This window comes from Anomaloglossus baeobatrachus, chromosome 8, assembly GCF_048569485.1.
Source record: "Anomaloglossus baeobatrachus isolate aAnoBae1 chromosome 8, aAnoBae1.hap1, whole genome shotgun sequence".
Classification (NCBI taxonomy): Eukaryota; Metazoa; Chordata; class Amphibia; order Anura; family Aromobatidae; genus Anomaloglossus; species Anomaloglossus baeobatrachus.
The window spans coordinates 211,641,873-211,666,565 of NC_134360.1; the positions used below are offsets into that span (position 1 = coordinate 211,641,873).

At 48.6% G+C, this 24,693-nt stretch overlaps 1 protein-coding gene across 1 annotated transcript in view; it reads right to left on the reverse strand.

Annotated features, from left to right (window-relative positions):
- The window catches only part of COP1 (COP1 E3 ubiquitin ligase), a 244,101-nt gene that overhangs the window by 93,166 nt on the left and 126,242 nt on the right, over nt 1-24,693 (reverse strand). The window contains exon 13 of the mRNA XM_075322136.1: nt 13,386-13,529. Coding sequence (XP_075178251.1) covers nt 13,386-13,529 — 144 coding nt within the window. The remainder of the gene's footprint in view (nt 1-13,385; nt 13,530-24,693) is intronic.

The following is a 24,693-nucleotide window of genomic DNA, read 5'->3' on the forward strand; positions in this document are numbered from 1 at the left end:
CACTGTACTGGCGTGTGCCGGATCCGGTGAAATGCCGGATGTGTGAAACAGGCCTTTGTTTACTGGGTGAAGCATTTGTGATAGAATCTGCTCTGCTGTAAATTTAGCATAAAATGCTTTATTGTTTAATTTGCACCATTCTGCTAATTTTACTTGTATTTGTCACTTACTAAAAAAGGGTTAATAGGGTCGGCAGGAGCCTCAACTCTGCACAAAATCTGATGTGTATTGCTAAGGCTGCTTTCACACATCCGTTTTTTGCTGTGCGGCACAATCCTGCTCTTTGCAGAAAAAACGCAACCGGTTTATTTTGCCACCGGTTGCGTTTTTTCCACATAGACTTGCATTAGTGCTGGATTGTGCCGCATGGCCTTGCGTTCGGTCCGTTTTTTGCCGGATGCGGCAGATTTAGCTCATGCGGCGGTCGGATGGAACGTTGCCTGGCACGTTTTTTTGTCTGGCAAAAAAACCCGCATCGCGCCGCATCCGGCCGATGCAGCACTTTTTCCAATGCATGCGTATGGATGACGGACGTGGTGCGATGTGGCAAAACTGCATCCGGCAACCGTATGCTTTTTCTTGCACTGCGCATGCTCAGTAGCGTGCCGCAACCGGCAAAAACCGGACGGGCCGCATGTAAAAACGTATGCAAGGATGCGGGGGTTTTTTCGCCGCATCCGTTGCATAGGTTTTAGAGCCGGATTTAGCCGCACTGCTAAAACCGGATGTGTGAAAGCAGCCTAAAAGATCTTCAAAATTGTTCATTATCTGGATGTTTTAGCCTAGTTCATCATTTGCGACTCTGAGATGTAGCTATATTTTTGTAATTGAATCCAAATAATCTAGTGGAGTAGAAAATGTGTCTAAATTTTTCTTTTTGTGCAGCTGAAAAGTAACATGGGACATTTTAAAAAAAAAAAAAAAAAAAAGGACCATGCATGTTTTGCTCAAAAAAACCCAACATCTTTGATTATACACAAAATATATTAATGGTGTGAGTGATCTTAAAATTGAAAAACAAAAATAAGTCACCAAATATTACAAGATTAAATAGGAGTTACTTAAGGAATGATGAATAGGAATATAGTGTTATGGACAGGATCATATGAAGATACCCAAAATACAGGACAAGATGGCGCTTGAACCCACATTTGCATTCAGAGACACCTAAAGACTGTCTGGATCTTTTACTGTCAATTAAGCTTAGAAATCACCAAATGAAGAAATATGCATCTTACTTCTCCTTTAAAGGGGGCTTTGCACGCTACGACATCGCTAATGCGAACTCGTTGGGGTCACGGAATTTGTGACGCACATTCGGCCGCATTAGCGATGTCGTTGTGTGTGACACCTATGAGCGATTTTGCATCGTTGCAAAAACGTGCAAAATCACTCATCGGTGACATGGGGGTCCATTCTCAAATATCGTTACTGCAGCAGTAACGATGTAGTTCGTCGCTCCTGCGGCAGCACACATCGCTATGTGTGACGCTGCAGGAACGAGGAACCTCTCCTTACCTGCCTCCCGGCCGCTATGCGGAAGGAAGGAGGTGGGCGGGATGTTACGTCCCACTCAGCTCCGCCCCTCCGCTGCTATTGGGCGGCCGCTCAGTGACGTCGCTGTGACGCCGCACGGACCGCCCCCTTAGAAAGGAAGCGGTTCGCCGGTCACAGCGACGTCGCCGGGCAGGTAAGTATGTGTGACGGGTCTGGGCGATGTTGTGCGGCACGGGCAGCGATTTGCCCGTGTCGCGCAACAGATGGGGGTGGGTACCCACACTAGCGATATCGGGACCGATATCGCAGTGTGTAAAGCCTGCTTAAGTGTATAAGAAAAAGTAGTGTTAAGAACGATTATGTTGAGAAATGTTAGGAAATGGGTCTCTCCTATTTCCTTTTGTCTAATATTTGAAACTTATGATAAAGAATTCTGCCCTTGGGAAAGATTCCAATTCTTTCCCAAGAGACCATTATAATAGCACCTTACGTCCTTAAAATAAACAGTCTTTGCCTGCTTTGATCAATCCTCTTTGATCAGTGTGGTTATTGTATGCATATTAGACTGAAATTTGGCTGCAGACAACTAAGGATTGTACACCCCCTTATTGTGCACCCCCAAAGCAATAGCCTCTAGAAAAATTGTAGCTGTAATATTCTAATCCCTACCTGCAGGAAGTGGATTTAAATCAATTATGTTAATTAGGGTGCTTGGTACCTCTTTGGTGTGACCAGGTGGCTCTGTGCACCTCTTTGCATACCCCGCCTGCCTCCCTGGTGATGGACAGCGCTGGCATGCTTGCAGCGAGGACTGTATCTCAGGTAGTCTAGTACCATCAATTTGATTAAACCTAATTTTTTGCAAAAGGGAGGTAGTATTTACCAATTGCAGCAAAAGGGAGTTGCATTTTTTTTTTTTTTTTTTGCTGCTTACGCAATAAAACCTCACTGGTCGCAAACAGCCTAAAGGTGAGTTTTTGTTTTTTTTTTTTATAGGGGCTATGCCCCATACAATGATATATGCTTAGTTTATACTGTCAGGTTGGGCTGATAGACTACCTTTACAGGTACCATCACACTTAGCGACGCTCCAGCAATCCCACCAGCGATCTGACATGGTAGGAATCGCTGGAGCGTCACTACATGGTCGCTGGTGAGATGTCAATCAGGCAGATCTCCACAGCGATCAGTCACCAGCGACGCGTGTAATGACGCTGTGCTCGGTAACCATAGTACACATCGGGTTACTAAGCAAAGCGCTTTGCTTATAGTTACCCGATGTGTACCTTGGCTACATGTGCAGGGAGCAGGGAGTCGGCTTCTAGAAGCTGCGGACGCTGGTAACCAAGGTAAATATCAAGTAACCAAGCAAAGCGCTTTGCTTGGTTACCCGATGTGTACCTTGGTTACTAGCATCCGCAGAAGCCGGCTCCCTGCTCACTGCACATACAGATCGTTGCTCTCTCGCTGTCAAACACAGTGATGTGTACTTCACAGCGGGAGAGCAACAAGCAAAAAATGTCCCAGGGAATTCAGCAACGACCGGTGACCTCACAACAGGGGCCAGGTCATTGCTGGATGTCACACACAGCAACATCACTAGCAACATCGCTGTTGCATCACAAAAACTGTGACTCACCAGCAATGTCGCTTAGTGAGATGTGGCCTTAAGTCATAATTTTATAACAATGGGAATTGGCTCATACATGTTAAGGTGGTAGTGAACAAGTATTTGGTTATTTAGCAATAATATAAAGTGGTTCCCTGCTAGGGACTCCCTATTATCTACAGCTGAGTGCCAATGATAAAGAACGTCCCCCAGTCTGGAAGACTGAAGGTGACCAAAATGTTCACTGATGTCTATTAATTTAAGGGGGTGGTTCACTACTCTATAATAGTAGCCACATCTGTGTGGTAAGGCTTTTTATAAATACCTTGTTCAGCCAATTTTCCCTGTGAGTGGCGCTATTGCGGTCCGCTCATCCCCATGAAGTGAACTCTGGCTCTGTGACCTCCGAGATCCGGTGAGGTCATGTCACATTCCAGTTGACCCGACATCACCGCAGCCCGCCCCAGTCTTCCTGAGTGACTGGGCTGTGGGCGAAGTTTCACCGCTTGTCACAGTCCAGCGTCGCAGCGCAGCATTGCTCCTGCCTGTGGCGCTCTGTAGTGAAGGAGAGCGAGCGCGACATGCTGGACTGTGATAAGCGGTGAAATGCTGCCCACAGCCCAGTTACTCAGGGAGACTGGGGCCGGCCTCTGATGTGGGGTGAACTGGCAGTTGACACGACATCATTGAATACCAGGGGTCACAGAGCCCGGGTAGGGGGGCGGGGGGAGGTCACTTTATGGAGATGAGCGGACCTAAATAGTGCCGCTCAGAGGTTTACAGATGGCGCAAGCGCTGGTTCCAATCCGTATCAGTCCACCTGTGCTCAGAGAGGGTTCTTGTATCGGTTACCTGGCGGGTCATAAACTGCTCAGATTCAATATCCTCTAAGCTAGGGCGAGGATACAGTAAGTACAACAAAAGTGGGAGTAGGGTCTTCTCCATCTTAAAAGGGTAACAAAAAAAATATATTACTAACAAAACAGACTACAGTCAATAAAACTGCTCAAATATGTGCAGTCAAGAGCAGAATTATGATTGAGAAAGGAGGGGTGGGGGAAAAAAAAGGAGTATCGGGCTAAATACATGAGATGTCAGACGGGCGGATAACTACATCCGTCAAGTGTTTGTCCACCTACAAGCAGTCCCATAATTACACCTGTGGGCTCAGATGTGCCGGGAGAAGAAAATCATTGATGAAAGCCAACAGGAACAACAAGAATATCTACAATCTGATGCTCTGCTATTAAATAACAAACCAACCTCTACAGAGCTCACAAATGATTAGTGCATCCGTAAAACTTAAGGGAAAAAACCCTCAAAAACACCACATTCTTCAGATCTCTGGGTCACTTAATAAATTAATAAAAATGTGACTATATTGTGCAACTGTATAACTGGGAAAGTTCACGAGGTAAAGAATGTAACTGCTCTCAAATATTATAAGTGGATAATTGACTCACAAATTTACTAATAAACGTTTGAGCCTTTTACAAGCATAACTCTGAAGTCAGCAGAAGTCGGGCTCTCCACGGTCTCACTATCCTGACAACTTTGTGAGACTTCCTGTCTGATCTGGTGAAATCAGTGTGGGGGTATGGATAGGGGTATGGGGATATGTGTAAAAACAGTTCTACTCTTGGATGTAGAGATATACGAAGCAATGCAAAATGGAGTTCTGTGCATTTTAGAGAATCAAAAGGCCAAGGCTACAAGCAACCACTATGGAGGTAAAACCGGTCACAGCTCCTGTCTGCTGTGGGCCTTGTGTGTATGTAGTGAGAGACTCAGATTGACTCTTTACAAGTAGCTATGTTCTCATCTCGTAGAGTAACCCTTTAGAAGCAGCCATGTCCTCCTTTTGCTGATAAACCCTTTAGAATAAGTATTTTCCTCTGGGAGATTTACCCTTTACAAGCACCTGTATCCTCCCCTCTATCTGAGCTATGTAATTCACAGGGGCACCTTATTACATGGCTGATAAATAATATTCTGTATAAAACGTAAATCTCAGGCTCTTTGTAGGAGAGAAGGAAAACGTTTGGATCATTTGTATTTTACTTTACCATATTTGCACTTTTTTTCTGCACATTTAAAAGGGAACCTGCCAGGTACAATATGCATCCAGAATCACAAGCAGTTCTGGGTGCATATTGCTAATCCCTGCCTAACTGTCCCTGTATGTAGTAGCATAGATAAAGGGCTTTTTAGAAAAGAGTATTTCTAAAGATCCTTTATGATATGCTAATGAGGCCAGGGACTAGTTGCAAGGGAGTTAGTTTCCTTGGCTAGTCGGCCCCCTTAACAAGTAAGCACACCCCTGTGAGCGTACTAACATACTAATGAATGCGAAGTGTCAGAGGCATGGTTGGGCTCACCTCTCTGCTATCACTGGGGCAGTCGCTGATTTTCGTCTCAGTGCGCATGGATAATAAGTCCCTGGACTTGAGTTCATGCGCACTACACCAGTTTGAAGCCAGGACGCGTACCCCTGACTTCATAGTGTGCATGACCGGAAGTCTGGGGATTTCTTATCCATGCACACTTAGACGAAAACCAGCGTCAGCCGCAGTGACAGCAGAGAGGTGCTCGCAACCATGCCTCTGACGCTGCGCATTCATTAGCATGTTAGCATGCCCTTTCATGCTAAGGGGGTCAACTAGCCAAGGGACGCAACGCCCTTGCGACTAGTCCCTTTCCTGATTAGCATATCATAAAGGATCTTTAGAAATACTTTTTCTAAAGATCTCTTTATCTATGCTACTAGATACAGGGACAGTTAGGCAGGGATTAGCAATATGTACCCAGAACTGCTCGCGGATCTGGGTCCATATTGTTCCTGACAGGTTCCCGTTAAGGGAAGAATATGTGAATAAATTCTCTTACTGTGCTCAGTAAGCAGCAACTTGACAAAATTTCGAAAAAGACCAAATCCTGCAAAATACAGAATCAGCTCCCCCATGACCGTTGGCATCTCACAGTAAAGAGAATATCATCAGATTTTGTGCCAACTCTGGTGAATGTATATTTAAGAAATGTTAAAATTTCATCTTTTGTCACTTTTTGTAAAATGACTTAAGTCAGTTAACCTATCAGGTGCCTACGGGTGTTAGCTGGTCAGTATCCCTATACCTCTTCTTACTATCCCCTGTATTAACTATTGCAAGGCTAATACTAAAAATTATGGGGGTGGACGGATATTGCAAAGTCCAAAAAAGGAGAGCACCGGATTTTGGGTTCATTTTATGCAAATCCCCATTATACCTAGACGCAGAAAAATGAGAGGGTGACTGCTAGGAGGCCAACGCTGGGATAACGCTGTCAGGGAACGACCTCTCGGCGCTCGCACAGTACGGTTGTTGGTCACTTTCCAGCATTTTAATAAGGAATCAGCAGCATCTGTCCTGTCTGCAAGTGAGCTGATGGATTTGATGAACTGGAAGAATAATGGAGATCCTCTCTCAATATTCACAGTGGACACCGACACGCTGACCTCCAATTATATCACACAAGGTTAAGAGATGCAATATGTTAACACAGTTAGAGAGAGACCTGACAACCAGTCATTAGACAGCGGTGAGCCTCCTCTGCAGACCCCAAATTCATATAAAGAGGACCCAGACATTTGCCTTAAATATGTCATTTGTTTGCCAGGTGTAAGTGACACTTCTCCTGAATCTGGTGCTTTTATTTTGTTTCTGTGCCTCTATATAACCGAGATGTGACCCTCACTACTGAGTTAAAAAATAAATAAATAAAAAAAAAAAAAAAAAATACGTAATTACTTACCGGTAATGTGTTTTTTCCCAACCCATGACGGCACCATTTATATAAAGGTGCAGTCATAGGGTGAGGGAAAAATACATAATTACTTACCGGTAATGTGTTTTTTCTGAACCCATGACGGCTCCAGGAATATAAGACTGCAGTCATAGGGTGAGGAAAAAATACGTAATTACTTACCGGTAATGTGTTTTTTCTGAACCCATGACGGCTCCATGAATATAAGGGTGCAGTCATAGGGTGAGGGAAAAATACGTAATTACTTACCGGTAATGTGTTTATTCCGAACCCATGACGGCTCCATGAATATAAGGGTGCAGTCATAGGGCGAGGAAAAAATACGTAATTACTTACCGGTAATGTGTTTATTCCGAACCCATGACGGCTCCATGAATATAAGGGTGCAGTCATAGGGCGAGGAAAAAATACGTAATTACTTACCGGTAATGTGTTTTTTCCGAACCCATGACGGCACCCTTATATTCAAGGTGCCGTCATAGGGTGGGGGGGGGGAAATAATCAATACTTTAGCCACATGGGTGTGGCCTCCACTTCATGTGGGCCACATCTAGTTAAATTTACTCTAATTAAAGGGGCTGTGTCTCAGGAATGAAGAGAAGCACGGAAAAGAGAAAAACAACATCAGATTAAGGAGAACAGAGACACTTACACCAGGTGAGAAAAAAACCATTTATGGCAGGCGTTAAGGCTGCCTCAGGGTAACTTCTCACATGATTCTGTGAATACGACGGTTAGGTCTCCAATTAGAATCAACGGTTGCTCAATTTTTTTTTAAAGGGAATCTGTCTCCAGGTTTTTGCCACCTAATCTGAGAGCAGTATAACGTAGGGGCAGAGACCCCGATTCCAGTGATGTGTCAGTTACTGTGTTGCTTAGTGTAGTTTTGATAAAATCACCATTTAATCATCAGGAGACTAACATTACAGGACTACTTGGTGTGCTGCAGGTAGTCCAGTATATTCATCAGCTCTGTATAACTGCAGAGAAAACAGTGATTTTATCAAAATGACAGAAAAACAGCTCAGTAAGTGACATCACTGGAATCAGGGTCTCTGCCTCTACATTATGCTGCTCTCAGATGGGGGAGCAAAAAGGCAGATTCTCTTTAAGAGGGTATGTGTCACAATTAGGACAATGTTTTGATTTGACATAAAGGCACTAGGAGATTAAAGGAGCCATAGAGTTCTGGGTCTAATGGGATTCACTGGAACTAGACTAGTTCATGCAGCAGACGAGGAGCAAATACCTACCGTGGATCTTACAGCTCCCGGTGCCCCTGTTCACGATGCAGCATCGTATACATCTCAGTGTTAGCACTTGTCTTTACATTACGAGAACACCTCTTGAAAGCAGCTGGAAACAATTTATGAGACTTAATGGTTGGGGCCCGACGCCAGCGAAAAACACTGAAAACTAATAAAAACGCGGCAGCATGCACATTGTACAAAGAAAGGCATGGATTTCACCCTTTGCAAAGCATAGTGTGAAATTTGTGGGACATATGCAGCCAAATCTGCAACAAAGTCTGCACCCCATTGTCATGGGTGTGTCACAGGTGACAGTCTTATGGTTTCTGGCAATAGAAGGTCACAGTGTGTGGCTGCACAAAAAGCTCCCTGACTTTCCATTGCTCCTGCTGTCAGTATACATTGTAATAGGTCGCTTTCCTGCTGGTTTTCATCTCTTCCCCTTTAGGACTCAGCAAAGCCCTCCTTCAATCCAGCTGCAGATTCCATATTCTCCTTGTGCTTAAATACTCCCTTCATCCCTGTACTGGTGCTGGTGATATTATTCAGTTCATTCTAGCTCTGGTTGCAAGCACCTGGCTTGTACTCATCTGTTGCTGAACTTCTATTTCAGTCATCTGTAGACAAGTAGTTAATGCATTTTCTCCCTGTTTGTCCTCCTTGTGTCGTCAGCATTTAGTGGGGTTGACAAAGTGCTCATCCCATCCGTTCCCTATTTAGAGTCCAGCACTAGGGATACCTAGGGTCAGGTACCCGGCTTGGCGCATAGGTGCAGAACCTATCTAGGGTAGTGTGGGACCTCAAGGACCAGCGGTAGATTTAGGCAGGGGTCACCATCAGTCCATTCCCTAGACAAAGGGTTTCCCTTACCCTTTTGTCATTTGCTTGGTACTTTCCCTTACCTAGCGTGACACCCGTGCTGCAGAATTAACAGTGAAAATAAATCTATTACATCTGGACCAACCCTTAAAGAAGATGGTCACTTTTTTTTTTTTTTTATTGATGGCCTATTCTTTGGTGGGGCTGCCGGGTTTCTATCCCCATCCTATCAGAACACAGCTGATCTGTCATTTCAATAGCGGTCAGGGACTGCAATCCACCACTATTCAAAGTACCCGACCGCGGACACTAAAGACACGGCGATGCTGTGTTACAGCAGCATCAGAGAACTCCCGCCTGCTGCCGGTAACCGCTGATCGGCGGGGGCGCAGAGTGTAACCCCCCACTGATATTAATGCTAAAGACAGACCTATAATTAAAAAAAAAATAAAAATAAATAGGTTTAACCCCTTTTAACTAATTCTGTGAATTTTTTTTTTCCTTTATTTTTACCAAGTGATGACATTTAATTCCCCGACACCTCTGGTGACAACCTTGTACCCTCCGCATCACAGGAACTTTTATTTTTACCTAAATGAACTCTGAATTACACTTCTGAAGGACGATGCGGAGAACAAGAGCCCCACGGGACGCAGGTGAACGCGAGGGGAGCGCTCGGCTGTTTCGGACTCTCCCACTCGCTGTGATGGATAACGGGATTCACGCTCAGTAAAGGGGAAAATGTAGAGAAGAGACTCCTCTATCACATGTCGGTACCTGTCAGATGTATTTTTTGCACTTTCATGATTTCTTTAAATAAAAGGAGTCGTCACTGATAAAAAATACTTTTAGCTGGTGTCACAGCATGTCAAAGACAAGGGAAGCAGCAGGGAGGCAGTGCTGGACACTGGGAGAATATAAGTTACCGTATTTTTCGGTTTATAAGATACTCTGGGTTATAAGACACTCCCCAAATTCAGAGGAATAAAACAAAAAAACAAAAAAAAAAGGGGGGGAGGGGAGCGTCCATCTTATAATCTGGCGGTGTCTTACCAGAGGGGGTGGAGGTGGTGGCGGAGCAGGGTCACAGGAGGCAAGGGTGGAGGAGGAGCAGGGTCATAGGAGGCAGGGGTGGAGGCAGTGGCGGAGCAGGGTCACAGGAGGCAGGGGTGGAGGCGGTGGCGGAGCAGGGTCACAGAAGGCAGGGGTGGAGGCGGTGGCGGAGCAGGGTCACAGGAGGCAGGGGCAGTGGTGGAGCAAGGCGATACTGCGGTTGGGTGTCCTAGAAACGGTCATCTGTGCTGGGGCGGGCGGTGAGGGCTTCAAAGAAATGGCGCCCGGAGTCAGCGTGTGCACAGATTGAGTTCTCTGTTCATTGACAAACAGAGATCTCATCTGCGCAAATGCCACCTCTGGGCGCTATTTTAGTTAAGTCCGCTGCTGAGAGATCAATGGGCCGGAGGCAGCGCATGTGCAGATGACATCTTGAGCTGAGAGCTCCATCTGTGCACGTGCCGACTCTGGGCGCCATTATTTGAAGTCCTCACCGCCCACCCCGCAGTCCCAGCACCAGACCCCACAACACCAGCCTAGCCACTGCAGCATTCCCCCGACCGCCTGTGACCCGCTCCACCAACCCTGGCAAGCTACATTCGGAATATAAGACGCACTCCTCACTTTCCTCCCAAATTTTTAAATACGGTAGGTTTTAAACAACTGCAATCCTTTGCTCAGAGCAATACATTGCATGTTGTATAAAATAATTTTGCAGCTCTTGTTCAGGGCTATTCCTGAATAATTTGACAACTAGGTGTTACCAGTTGGGAGTGTGTCTCGCTACACACCTTGACATTGGCCAATCAGTGCGGACACCTGCAGGAGTTTGTATGTTCTCCCCATGTTTGTGTGTGTTTCCTCTGTGTTCTCCGGTTTCCTCCCACACTCCAAAGACATACTGATAGGGAATTTAGATTGTGAGCCCCAATGGGGACAGTGTTGCCAATGTATGTAAAGCGCTGTGGAATTAATGGCGCTATATAAGCGAATATTTTTATCATCATCAACTTCATAACCGCTAGATGCACACCCAATAAGGTGCGCTTCAATCGCTGCGGTTAAACCAATTAAGTGTCAATTACAGTGGCATTTCAGAAGTGTAACCACAACTGCATGCACCAACTCCCATGGGCCCCCTTGACGCAATGGTTAGGATCAAATGGGCTCTCATGGCAAAGCTGGGGTCCTGCTAAAAGCAGTCATGGTCATCATCTGTGTCCTGCTGTGAATCTCAGCCTGTGGGAGGGCTTCATAGAAGAGTGGCATGTTACTAATATACAGCAAGAGTTGTATTGTCTAGGAACAAGCGATCAAAAGGCTCAAGTGTGTGTAATATAATATATATACACATATATATATATATATATATATATATATATATATATATATATATATATATATATATATATATATATATATATATATATATATATATATATATATATATATATATATATATATATATATATATATATATATATATATATACACACACACACACACACACACACACACACACACACACACACACACACACACTTTAACCTTTGATCGCCTGATTTCAAGACTGTTGGAAAACCATTTCCGGCGACTACCTCCTGAAGCTCATCAAGAGAATGCCAAGAGTGTGCAAAGCAGTAATCAAAGCAAAAGGTGGCTACTGTGAAGAACCTAGAATATAAGACATATTTTCAGTTGTTTCACACTTTTTTTGTTAAGTATTTCATTCCACATGTGGTAATTCATAGTTTTGATGCCTTCAATGTGAATCTACAAGAGTCATGAAAATAAAGAAAACTCTTTGAATGAGAAGGTGTGTCCAAACTTTTGGTCTGTACTGTATATATACACACGCATATACAAACACACGCACTCACTTTAGAAAAAAAAATGAGAAAGAAAAAAAAACAAAAACACAGCAAGCGCAAACACAGATAATTGTCCAAGTGAGAAGGTGTTAATGACCTGTGCTGAGAATAGGTCATTAATATATTATGCCCAGACATGAGTTTTGATGAAATCAGTTTAAGGCCCTGTGCGCACTGGAAAACGGAATTTTCCTAAGAAAATTCCGCAGGGTCTGATAGATTATCGCATCCGCGGTAAAAAACCGAGGCAAACCGCACCGAAAACTGCATGAAAAAAAAAAAAGGGGTCATTTCCTTTTGAGATAGATGATAGATAGATAGACATTCTGAGATAGATGATAGATAGATAAATAGACAGATAGAGGAATAGATAGAAGAATAGACAGAGGGATAGAGTCCCTGTGAGCACACGCTGCATTTCTCCCGAGCGGTAATGTGAGTTCACATTACCGGCCGTGAGAAATGCCCTGTGGTTACCTCTGCTGTCTCGCTGCGAGGCTGCATTCAGTCGCTGCCATGATCAAGCCTAGAGTTAATGGCGGCAATGCACTGCCATTAAGTCGTTATTACCTGGATAGCCACCGCATCACGGCATCTGGAATAGCCGAGGACACTCCGGGACTGTCGCATAATGGTTGCGACAGTCCCGGGGCAGCTGCAGCTGATATTCTCGGCTGCGGGAGGAGGTGGGACATTAACCCTGCCCCCCGCCCTCCCCAGCCTGAGAATACCGGGCCGCCGCTGTGTGCTTACCTCGGCTGGAGGGGAAAAATATGGCGGAGCCCACGTGTTTTATTTTCTATATTTCCATTTGATTGCTATGTGTATTCTATATGTCTGTGTGTGAGTGCGAACTGTGTGTATTGTATGTCTGTGTGTGAGTGATGTGTGAGTGTTTACGCTCTGCTCCGCTTCTTCTTCCTATAATGACATCACTTCCCTGCGGGATTTCACGATCACATGGCAGTCAATGGAGTGAAATCCCGCAGGGACCTGCGGAAAAGAAGTGACATGCAATTGTTTTTGGTGTGGGGAATCCCGCAGCAAAACATGCAGCTGTCAAATTCCGCATAGTGCGCACAGCATTTTTTATCCAAAAGGTTTTGCTGGTGAATCACTGCGGAGATGTTATGAACATTTTCTGCAGTGAAACATGCAGCAAAACCGCAGGAAATCCGCGGGAAAAAACGGTAAGAGCGCACAGGGTCTAAAAAGGAGAACTTCTGAGTTGTGAAGTCAAAACAAAAACATTCTCCTATATCTTCCCACTTGCATCTGGTGTCAGTGTGAATTCATGACCATGTCATTCAATCTCCAACCCCAGGTATAAGAAAAAAAGGGTCTCAAGACCCACATTTAGTGATCTCGTGTGACCTTGCTGATCATTTATCCACTCAGTGTATAGGTGCTAGATGCCATAGGAGCCCACAGTCACTCACACAGGCACGTACCTCTCCAAGAGCAGAATATAAAGAAAGGACTCACCTGATTTTAGAATTACAGGTCATCTCGTTCTCAGGGTAATGGATGTCCACAGCATCCTGGATGACGGTGCCATACTCGTACACCTTGATCTTCTTGGTCACACCAGCAATGGCAAAATAGTCACAGTCTCTGTCAAACTCTATGCTGCAAAAACAAGAGGAAATATAGATCACAAACATAAATCAAGAGAAAAAAAAAACACAAAACAAAAAAGGATAACAGGTTAATATGCAGGGAGTGCAAATCTGGCTATAGAACTGCTGATACTGAGGTCACAGCTATAAAACACCGCCCTAATTAAAATGATTGAGTCATGAAGGCTGCCCAATTCCATAGTCACAGGAGACGACTAAAGGCTACTTTACACAGTGCGATATCGGTCCCGATATCGCTAGCGTGGGTACCCGCCCCCATCTGTTGCGCGACACGGGCAAATCGCTGCCTGTGCCGCACAACATCACCCAGACCCGTCACACATACTTACCTGCCCGGCGACGTCGCTGTGACCGGCGAACCGCCTCCTTTCTAAGAGGGCGGTTCGTTCAGTGTCACCGCGACGTCACAGCAGCGTCAATGAACCGCCGCCCAATAGAAGCGGAGGGGCGGAGATGAGCGGGACGAACATCCCGCCCACCTCCTTCCTTCCGCATAGCGGCCGGGAGGCAGGTAGGGGAGCTTCCTCGTTCCTGCGGCATCACACATAGCGATGTGTGCTGCCGCAGGAGCGACAAACTACATCGTTACTGCTGCAGTAACAATAAATCGAGAATGGACCCCCATGTCACCGATGAGCGATTTTGAACGTTTTTGCAACGATGCAAAATCGCTCATCGGTGTCACACGCAGCAACATCGCTAATGCGGCCGGATGTGCGTCACAAATTCCGTGACCCCAACGACTCCGCATTAGCGATGTCGTAGCGTGTAAAGCCCCCTTAAGGCAGGGTAAGGAGCCGCTCATACGAGTGGTCGCTCCAGAAGCAATAAGAGGCTGGTTACAACTTGCCCTACTGATATCTGGGCTTTCAGGTCTGCAGATTGTAAAAAAAAAAAGGGTCATTTTGGACTTGGGTCGTTTTTAGTCCAAAACACCCCTTTTTTGACAATGGTCAGATGTGACATCTCAGATGTTACTAGGGAAAGTTATATGTGTGAAACCGGCTGAGTACAGACTGCAATGACCAAACCATCTGTGGGTCTTGACCCAAACCCCACAGCCTCACAAGTGTCCTTGAAGTTGTTAGGAGACCCATGGCCACCTGGACGACACGGGCAATGATTGCAGTGTAAACATTGGACATGAGAAACTGGCCCAACCAAGAGAAATGACAGAAATGCAGGTCCACAGCACTGCCCATGAGAGTGCCATGTCATTTTCATCAGTCCCTGACACTTATTTGAAGCTATCCTATGGCTATGTTCACAGTATTTTTGCAGCAGCAAAACTTGCTCTTGGCAATAAAAAAAAAAAAAAAAAAAAAAGCTTTTTTGTCTCATTTGTCTACAGTACATGTTTAAATACAGTTTGTTTAATAAAAAAGGGTCAGCAAACAAAAAGGGGCAGCAAACAAAAAGGGGCAGCAAACAAAAAGCTAAATAAAAGGGGCAGCAAACAAAAAAAGGGCGGCAAACAAAAAAAAGGGGCAGCAAACAAAAAGGGGCAGCAAACAAAAAGGGGCAGAAAACAAAAAGGGGCAGCAAACAAAAAGCTAAATAAAAGAGGCAGCAAACAAAAAAAAGGGGCAGCAAACAAAAAAAAGGGGCAGCAAACAAAAAAAAGGGGCAGCAAACAAAAAGGGGCAGTAAACAAAAAGCTAAATAAAAGGGGCAGCAAACAAAAAAAGGGCGGCAAACAAAAAAAAGGCGCAGCAAACAAAAAAAGAGGCAGCAAACAAAAAGGGGCAGCAAACAAAAAGGGGCAGCAAACAAAAAGGGGCAGCAAACAAAAAGCTAAATAAAAGGGGCAGCAAACAAAAAAAGGGCGGCAAACAAAAAAAAGGGGCAGCAAACAAAAAAAGAGGCAGCAAACAAAAAGGGGCAGCAAACAAAAAGGGGCAGCAAACAAAAAGGGGCAGCAAACAAAAAGCTAAATAAAAGGGGCAGCAAACAAAAAAAGGGCGGCAAACAAAAAAAAGGGGCAAACAAAAAAAAAAGGGTTCACACACAAAAGTCAGCTAAACTATCATTGCTTTTAATGGTGAAAACGCAGCAAAAACGCTAAAGAATTAACACGCTGCTTCTTCCAAAAGCACATCAGTTTTCCATTACAGTCAGGTAAAGAAAAGCAATTGTGTGCAAGAGACTTCTGAAATCTCAGGTTTTGCGGCTGCTGCTGTGAAAAGCAGCTTTTTATTTCCATTTCTTTGCATAAAACTAATCAAAAACCCATGGCCCTGACAACCCCTTTAATGATGGCCTCTATCCGATGCATGGTTAATTCTTCCACCTATTGCCCGATACATGTAGATCCATGGAAACTGCGTTCTGCCCGCACACATTAACCTCATTTCACGCTTGTTACTTTGTTGACCAAAATTCTAAATATAAAAGAAATTGCTGCTAAATGATTCCTGTAATTATATCTCCATCTTTAGCCCCTTGACTCGTGATAGCGGAGACGGTCACTAGTTTTGTGCTGAAGAAGGTAAAGCAGAGGATGTGGAGATTGACAGACACCTAGAGAAAGACCTTGATCATGGTGCGCGGTCCCCGGCCAGAATCCCCGCACTTATAATTGCAGGACTGGTAATTGTGGATTTGTGCATGGAGCCAACTCAATCTGGGCTCTGACAGGTCTGTGGTCACATCCCCGGTGCAGTGAGGATCCCTGAAGGTCAGTGCTGCACAATATAATTGTCTGTTCGCCATGGCACGCACTCTTTATTTTTATGTAACACGTCCCCCTCCTCCGGTGTCCGGGCTGAAATGCTCCATTAGCTTCCCATGACACATCATTGCAGTGAGGCTGATTTAGCACCGGCTCAGGTTGTGAGGGAGAATAATGACAACACCGGAGGGAGCGGAGACCTGGACAGGCTTAAGAGGAGCGCCAATTCCCTGGGCAGGCGACTGGCCCGGCTGGGAGGGAGGCGCAGTCATTCTTTCCCCCTTGTCCACAGCCATTCCTTTCCTGCAGGGTGGTAGCGCCATAAGTTATTGTGACGGAGGGGGAGCGAACGGCCGGTTGGCAGTTAATGGGGCTGCAGTGTGGAAGGCGTCCGATCATGACACCAGTGACTGAGGTATTACTGCGGACGACCTGGGTGCGGAATGGAGATTTGGTGAAATGCCGGATGGGGACTGCCAATAAAAGCAATCATCCTTCCTGATCATTAGTCGTGGTCGTCTGCTTCACGACAACCCCCTTATACTCAGCTGATCGCTACGGATCAGAGACAGTAAAAAGTGGCCAAACCGTGCCACGACTGACGTCTCCAGGCAGGCAATACACAGTATTGGACCTATTGCCCTAATTGGGGTAACTGATTGCCTTTGACGATGCTGCTTACAGTAGGCCAACAACAGGCACTGCAATGGATCCATCCACTCGCCAGCCATGATTGTTCTAGCTCAGTTGTATCATCATCATACCGCTTGTCAATAAGGCGTGTGCCGGTCCGGGGTGATCCAGTCTAGTCCGTGAGACCAGGGGGACACTATTGATGTGGAAGAGGGGACGACTGCTCTCCTTCCCAAGAGGAGTTATCAAAAGGCAATTTAATGGCGGGATTGCACCGGTCGTTACACGAGCTACGGCGAGATTCAGGCCGCTGTTACTTACCTGTGCTCGTTCACTGGCCAGTATGAAATAGTATGGGCACAGAAAGATCATTACCCCCTACATGGAAGAACGTTAGGCTGTGCGCCCACGGTGCGCTTATGGTTGCAGATTTTAAATTCTGCAAGGAAAAACACATCCCGGCAAAGTCTATGAGAATCCTGACTTGCTGTGCACATGTTGCAGATTTTTGGTGAAGAAAAAAAAAAAAATCTGCAAAATGTCAATTTTTTCCTGCATCTGATATAATCTACTGCAGAGCTCAAGCTCGAACACTGCAGTGGATTACACCTGTCAGTGCTATAGTACACTTGCAGCATTGACATTTCGCCTCACACATCATGCATCTAGCATGGTCTGTGAGGCGATCCATAGCTCAGTAACCCGGGGTCATCATGGTGACGACCCAGAGTTGCCATAGCAGCAATCACATAATGTGATCACAGTGACGCGATTGCCAGGGAGAGGTAAGCGATTTGTCTCCCTGCCTCCAGAATACTGCGATCACGATGGATTGCAACATTTAAGAGGTTAAACGGATGGGAGCAGTGAAGGCACAGCTCCAGACCGTGAGAGCCAAGTCTCCCCTGTAACATCAGCCGGAAACGTGGCAGCGATCGTGGAGGTACAGTGCTCGAACCACCACGATTGTCATGACGTAAATGCTCATGGAAAAAAAAAAAAAAACGCAAAGTGCTTTTTTTCTGCTGAGTTTTTCCTGCCAAAACATGCAGTTGTGCGCACAAAATCTGCAGACAAATCTGATATGTGGGCACATCGCCTTATACATTGCTCTCGCTATCCCGCTCTCCCCGGTGATCAGTGCTGAGTGGTGCGGTGGGCAGGTGCAGACCAGCCTCAGCACTGGCTGTGAAACGGTTTATCCAGCGCATCAATCTAAGGAAGAGGGGCTGGGTTAGCGGGGGCTCCCAGAAAACAGCAAGGTGGATACATACTTGTTTATCAGATCACAAGGCACCAACTACAAGAAAATCTATATAGTCCATTTCTGCAGGTATGCAGGGCTGTAAGCAATGATAAGCGAGCACTACCATGCTCAGGGGCTCAGTACTTCTAACAAGCACTTGGGTACTAAAGTTGCACCCATCCGAGCATAATGAAAGTCAATGAGAAACTCAGGAATTTTTCCAGAAAATCTGGAAAAAAACTCAAGTTCCCCAGTGACTTCCATGATACTCTGTAGACTAGTTGCGCCCAACCGAGCATCCGACTGTTTATTATGAGCACCCGAGCATGGTAGTGCCCGCTCATCACTAGTTACCAGTACACAGCACCTGAGCATGGTAGTGCCCGCTCATCACTAGTTACCAGTACACAGCACCTGAGCATGGTAGTGCCCGCTCATCACTAGTTACGAGTACAGAGCACCTGAGCATGGTAGTGCTCGCTCATCACTAGTTACCAGTACTGAGCACCTGAGCATGGTAGTGCCCGCTCATCACTAGTTACCAGTACTGAGCACCCGAGCATGGTAGTGTCCGCTCATCACTAGTTACTAGTACTGAGCACCCGAGCATGGTAGTGCCCGCTCATTACTAGTTACGCGTACCAAGCACCCAAGCATGGTAGTGTCCGCTCATCACTAGTTACTAGTACTGAGCACCCGAGCATGGTAGTGCCCGCTCATCACTAGTTACTAGTACTGAGCACCCGAGCATGGTAGTGCCCGCTCATCACTAGTTACTAGTACTGAGCACCCGAGCATGGTAGTGTCCGCTCATCACTAGTTACTAGTACTGAGCACCTGAGCATGGTAGTGCCCGCTCATCACTAGTTACTAGTACTGAGCACCTGAGCATGGTAGTGCCCGCTCATCACTAGTTACTAGTACTGAGCACCCGAGCATGGTAGTGCCCGCTCATCACTAGTTACTAGTACTGAGCACCCGAGCATGGTAGTGTCCGCTCATCACTAGTTACTAGTACTGAGCACCTGAGCATGGTAGTGCCCGCTCATCACTAGTTACTAGTACTGAGCACCTGAGCATGGTAGTGCCCGCTCATCACTAGTTACGAGTACTGAGCACCCGAGCATGGTAGTGCCCGCTCATCACTAGTTACTAGTACTGAGCACCCGAGCATGGTAGTGTCCGCTCATCACTAGTTACGAGTACTGAGCACCCGAGCATGGTAGTGCCCGCTCATCACTAGTTACTAGTACTGAGCACCCGAGCATGGTAGTGTCCGCTCATCACTAGTTACTAGTACTGAGCACCTGAGCATGGTAGTGCCCGCTCATCACTAGTTACTAGTACTGAGCACCTGAGCATGGTAGTGCCCGCTCATCACTAGTTACCAGTACACAGCACCTGAGCATGTTAGTGCCCGCTCATCACTAGTTACCAGTACAGAGCACCCGAACATGGTAGTGCTCGCTCATCACTAGTTACCAGTACTGAGCACCCGAGCATGGTAGTGCTCGCTCATCACTAGTTACCAGTACACAGCACCTGAGCATGGTAGTGCCCGCTCATCACTAGTTATCAGTACTGAGCACCCGAGCATCATAGTGCCCGCTCATCACTAGTTACCAGTACTGAGCACCTGAGCATGGTAGTGCCCGCTCATCACTAGTTACCAGTACAGAGCACCCGAGCATGGTAGTGCTCGCTCATCACTAGTTACCAGTACTGAGCACCTGAGCATGGTAGTGCCCGCTCATCACTAGTTACCAGTACTGAGCACCTGAGCATGGTAGTGCCCGCTCATCACTAGTTACCAGTACTGAGCACCTGAGCATGGTAGTGCCCGCTCATCACTAGTTACCAGTACTGAGCACCTGAGCATGGTAGTGCCCGCTCATCACTAGTTACGAGTACTGGAGCACTCATTAGCTTTAAGAAATTAAATCACTAGGATCTTAAGTAACACAGAAGGTGGGGGAGGCAGCTCAGATCCAAGAAAACTGGGAACAGGTTCCCTTTAAATGGATATTTTCTTTTCCCAAAAAAGTTACGTTATCCTATATCTATAGAATACAGTTAACTTGCAAACTGCAGGGCGTTCACTTACTGGAACCCCCAGCGATCTCAAATTTGGCGATATGGAATCCTGAAAACAGAGCTCTGTAGCCCCACCCCCCACCAGAAATTGAGCATGATTCACAGCAGCTCCATTCATTGTCTATGGGAGTGCCGAGTACAGCACTCTGCTACATTTGCCAGTCCCATAGACAACTAATAAAGTGGAGGCAGCAGACGTGCACCTCAGTTCTGATCCCAATGGGACCCCATTCTAGGAAAATTAAATCTCCTATCTCAGGATCACAAGAGGGTCCCCCAAAGAGTCAAACCCACTCCAGTGATCAAGTTATACTTTGAATTTTTGGGAATAACCTTTTAAGTAGCAGTCACATCACTTTTCTATATGGCAATATTACCTTAAAGATAACCATTTTCTTTCCCCAAACATTAAAGGATACTCTCCCTTACGTAGATACAGTGGATATTCCAGCGCTTCAGTGAGATTTCCAAATACCTTATTCACACAATCTGCAGCATAAATGAAAAATAGCAATTTACACTGTAGATGAGATGCAAAGACGGATCACCGGCGGCTCCGATCCCTAATAACATGACCTAAGAGTCATCTAGTTCCCCGCTTATTAGCTTAACATCACTCATGTGCAGCGCCTCTATAGCCCCGATGTACACCCCACATACAGCTCAATAAAATACGACTATTCATATAAGACAGTGAGAATTTGATCTAAGGATCTATACAATGTATTCATACATTCTCTTTGTGCCGCTACTCACACCAGACTTTAGAAACTTGATGTATAGATCATTCCTCGTCTTAGGAAGTCAGCCAGAAGATGTAAAGGACGCGAGGAGGAATTTACTACACGGCTCTAAATCATTCATGCACTTTAAAGATTCTCTCATATGTTGCCGCACCTCGGTCTTACGAAACGATTATCCGAGCATTGATGGAAAAGCAGAACAGCTCAGCACATTTCCAGAGACAAGGAGGCCATTTACATCCAGAAGCAAAGGCGACTATAAATCCGCTGATCACAGAAGAAAAGGCAGCTACCCAACACTAGGAGAGTCGCCTGCACGTCAGCTCTGGAGAGTCCTGGTCACACCGGCGTAACTTACCCCAAATCACCAAATAGGCATCAACTTATGGCCATATACACCTTGATTACAGAGTAATGTCACTGGGGTAAAATCATGGCTTCCTCCATCTCCCACAAGTTAAAAATTGCTTTTGTAGCATATATTGACAAAAACTATGTCCAGGATCCGCATAGATTGTCATACTTTGTTACTTGCTATTCACACTCATAAATAGGCAGTTGTCATTCTGCCAGCACTTCTCCAAAGCTTCTCAGCCCTGAAACGTGAGCCTGCCTTTCTGTTAAGCATCTATGCAGCTTGACCGGCAGCGAAACATACAATAGACTCGTCGCCACCCGCTCCCTACAGAGGCAGAGACTCGCCGCCACCCGCTCCCTGCAGAGGCAGACACTCGCCGCCACCCGCTCCCTGCAGAGGCAGACACTCGCCGCCACCCACTCCCTGCAGAGGCAGAGACTCGCCGCCACCCACTCCCTGCAGAGGCAGAGACTCGCCGCCACCCACTCCCTGCAGAGGCAGAGACTCGCCGCCACCCACTCCCTGCAGAGGCTCGCCGCCACCCACTCCGTGCAGAGGCAGAGACTCGCCGCCACCCACTCCGTGCAGAGGCAGAGACTCGCCGCCACCCACTCCGTGCAGAGGCAGAGACTCGCCGCCACCCGCTCCCTGCAGAGGCAGACACTCGCCGCCACCCGCTCCCTGCAGAGGCAGAGACTCGCCGCCACCCACTCCCTGCAGAGGCAGAGACTCGCCGCCACCCACTCCCTGCAGAGGCAGAGACTCGCCGCCACCCACTCCCTGCAGAGGCAGAGACTCGCCGCCACCCACTCCCTGCAGAGGCAGAGACTCGCCGCCACCCGCTCCCTGCAGAGGCAGAGACTCGCCGCCACCCGCTCCCTGCAGAGGCAGACACTCGCCGCCACCCACTCCCTGCAGAGGCAGAGACTCGCCGCCACCCACTCCCTGCAGAGGCTCGCCGCCACCCACTCCGTGCAGAGGCAGAGACTCGCCGCCACCCACTCCCTGCAGAGGCAGAGACTCGCCGCCACCCGCTCCCTGCAGAGGCAGACACTCGCCGCCACCCGCTCCCTGCAGAGGCAGAGACTCGCCGCCACCCACTCCCTGCAGAGGCAGAGACTCGCCGCCACCCACTCCCTGCAGAGGCAGAGACTCGCCGCCACCCACTATCTGCAGAGGCAGAGACTCGTCGCCACCCGCTCCCTGCAGAGGCAGAGATTCGCCGCCACCCGCTCCCTGCAGAGGCAGAGACTCGCCGCCACCCGCTCCCTGCAGAGGCAGAGACTCGCCGCCACCCACTCCCTGCAGAGGCAGAGACTCGCCGCCACCCACTCCCTGCAGAAGCAGAGACTCGCCGCCACACACTCCCTGCAGAGGCAGAGACTCGCCGCCACCCACTCCCTGCAGAGGCAGAGACTCGCCGCCACCCACTCCCTGCAGAGGCAGAGACTCGCCGCCACCCACTCCCTGCAGAGGCAGAGACTCGCCGCCACCCACTCCCTGCAGAGGCAGAGACTCGCCGCCACCCACTCCCTGCAGAGGCAGAGACTCGCCGCCACCCACTCCCTGCAGAGGCAGAGACTCGCCGCCACCCACTCCCTACAGAGGCAGAGACTCGCCGCCACCCGCTCCCTGCAGAGGCAGAGACTCGCCGCCACCCGCTCCCTGCAGAGGCAGAGACTCGCCGCCACCCGCTCCCTGCAGAGGCAGAGACTCGCCGCCACCCGCTCCCTGCAGAGGCAGAGACTCGCCGCCACCCGCTCCCTGCAGAGGCAGAGACTCGCCGCCACCCGCTCCCTGCAGAGGCAGAGACTCGCCGCCACCCGCTCCCTGCAGAGGCAGAGACTCGCCGCCACCCGCTCCCTGCAGAGGCAGAGACTCGCCGCCACCCGCTCCCTGCAGAGGCAGAGACTCGCCGCCACCCACTCCCTGCAGAGGCAGAGACTCGCCGCCACCCACTCCCTGCAGAGGCAGAGACTCGCCGCCACCCACTCCCTGCAGAGGCAGAGACTCGCCGCCACCCACTCCCTGCAGAGGCAGAGACTCGCCGCCACCCGCTCCCTGCAGAGGCAGACACTCGCCGCCACCCACTCCCTGCAGAGGCAGAGACTCGCCGCCACCCACTCCCTGCAGAGGCTCGCCGCCACCCACTCCGTGCAGAGGCAGAGACTCGCCGCCACCCACTCCCTGCAGAGGCAGAGACTCGCCGCCACCCGCTCCCTGCAGAGGCAGACACTCGCCGCCACCCGCTCCCTGCAGAGGCAGAGACTCGCCGCCACCCACTCCCTGCAGAGGCAGAGACTCGCCGCCACCCACTCCCTGCAGAGGCAGAGACTCGCCGCCACCCACTATCTGCAGAGGCAGAGACTCGTCGCCACCCGCTCCCTGCAGAGGCAGAGACTCGCCGCCACCCGCTCCCTGCAGAGGCAGAGACTCGCCGCCACCCGCTCCCTGCAGAGGCAGAGACTCGCCGCCACCCACTCCCTGCAGAGGCAGAGACTCGCCGCCACCCACTCCCTGCAGAGGCAGAGACTCGCCGCCACCCACTCCCTGCAGAGGCAGAGACTCGCCGCCACCCACTCCCTGCAGAGGCAGAGACTCGCCGCCACCCACTCCCTGCAGAGGCAGAGACTCGCCGCCACCCACTCCCTGCAGAGGCAGAGACTCGCCGCCACCCACTCCCTGCAGAGGCAGAGACTCGCCGCCACCCACTCCCTGCAGAGGCAGAGACTCGCCGCCACCCACTCCCTGCAGAGGCAGAGACTCGCCGCCACCCACTCCCTGCAGAGGCAGAGACTCGCCGCCACCCACTCCCTGCAGAGGCAGAGACTCGCCGCCACCCACTCCCTGCAGAGGCAGAGACTCGCACCCCTCCCCTATACCTTTAAGAGGCAAAGCCTCTTACTTACTGTAGAGGCAGAGCTCCACCTTAACTTCCTGTAGCGCCAAAGCAACGCCCCAATTTTCTATAGAGGCAACACAGAGCCGCCACTTACTGTAAAAGAGAAAAACTCATCCCAGTCAGTGTAAAATTTAAAAAAACACTTCCTGAAGCGGGGCCAAGGGCCGCCAACACTTCCTGAAGCGGGGCCAAGGGCCGCCAACACTTCCTGAAGCGGGGCCAAGGGCCGCCAACACTTCCTGAAGCGGGGCCAAGGGCCGCCAACACTTCCTGAAGCGGGGCCAAGGGCCGCCAACACTTCCTGAAGCGGGGCCAAGGCCCGCCAACACTTCCTGAAGCGGGGCCAAGGCCCGCCAACACTTCCTGAAGCGGGGCCAAGGCCCGCCAACACTTCCTGAAGCGGGGCCAAGGCCCGCCAACACTTCCTGAAGCGGGGCCAAGGCCCGCCAACACTTCCTGAAGCGGGGCCAAGGCCCGCCAACACTTCCTGAAGCGGGGCCAAGGCC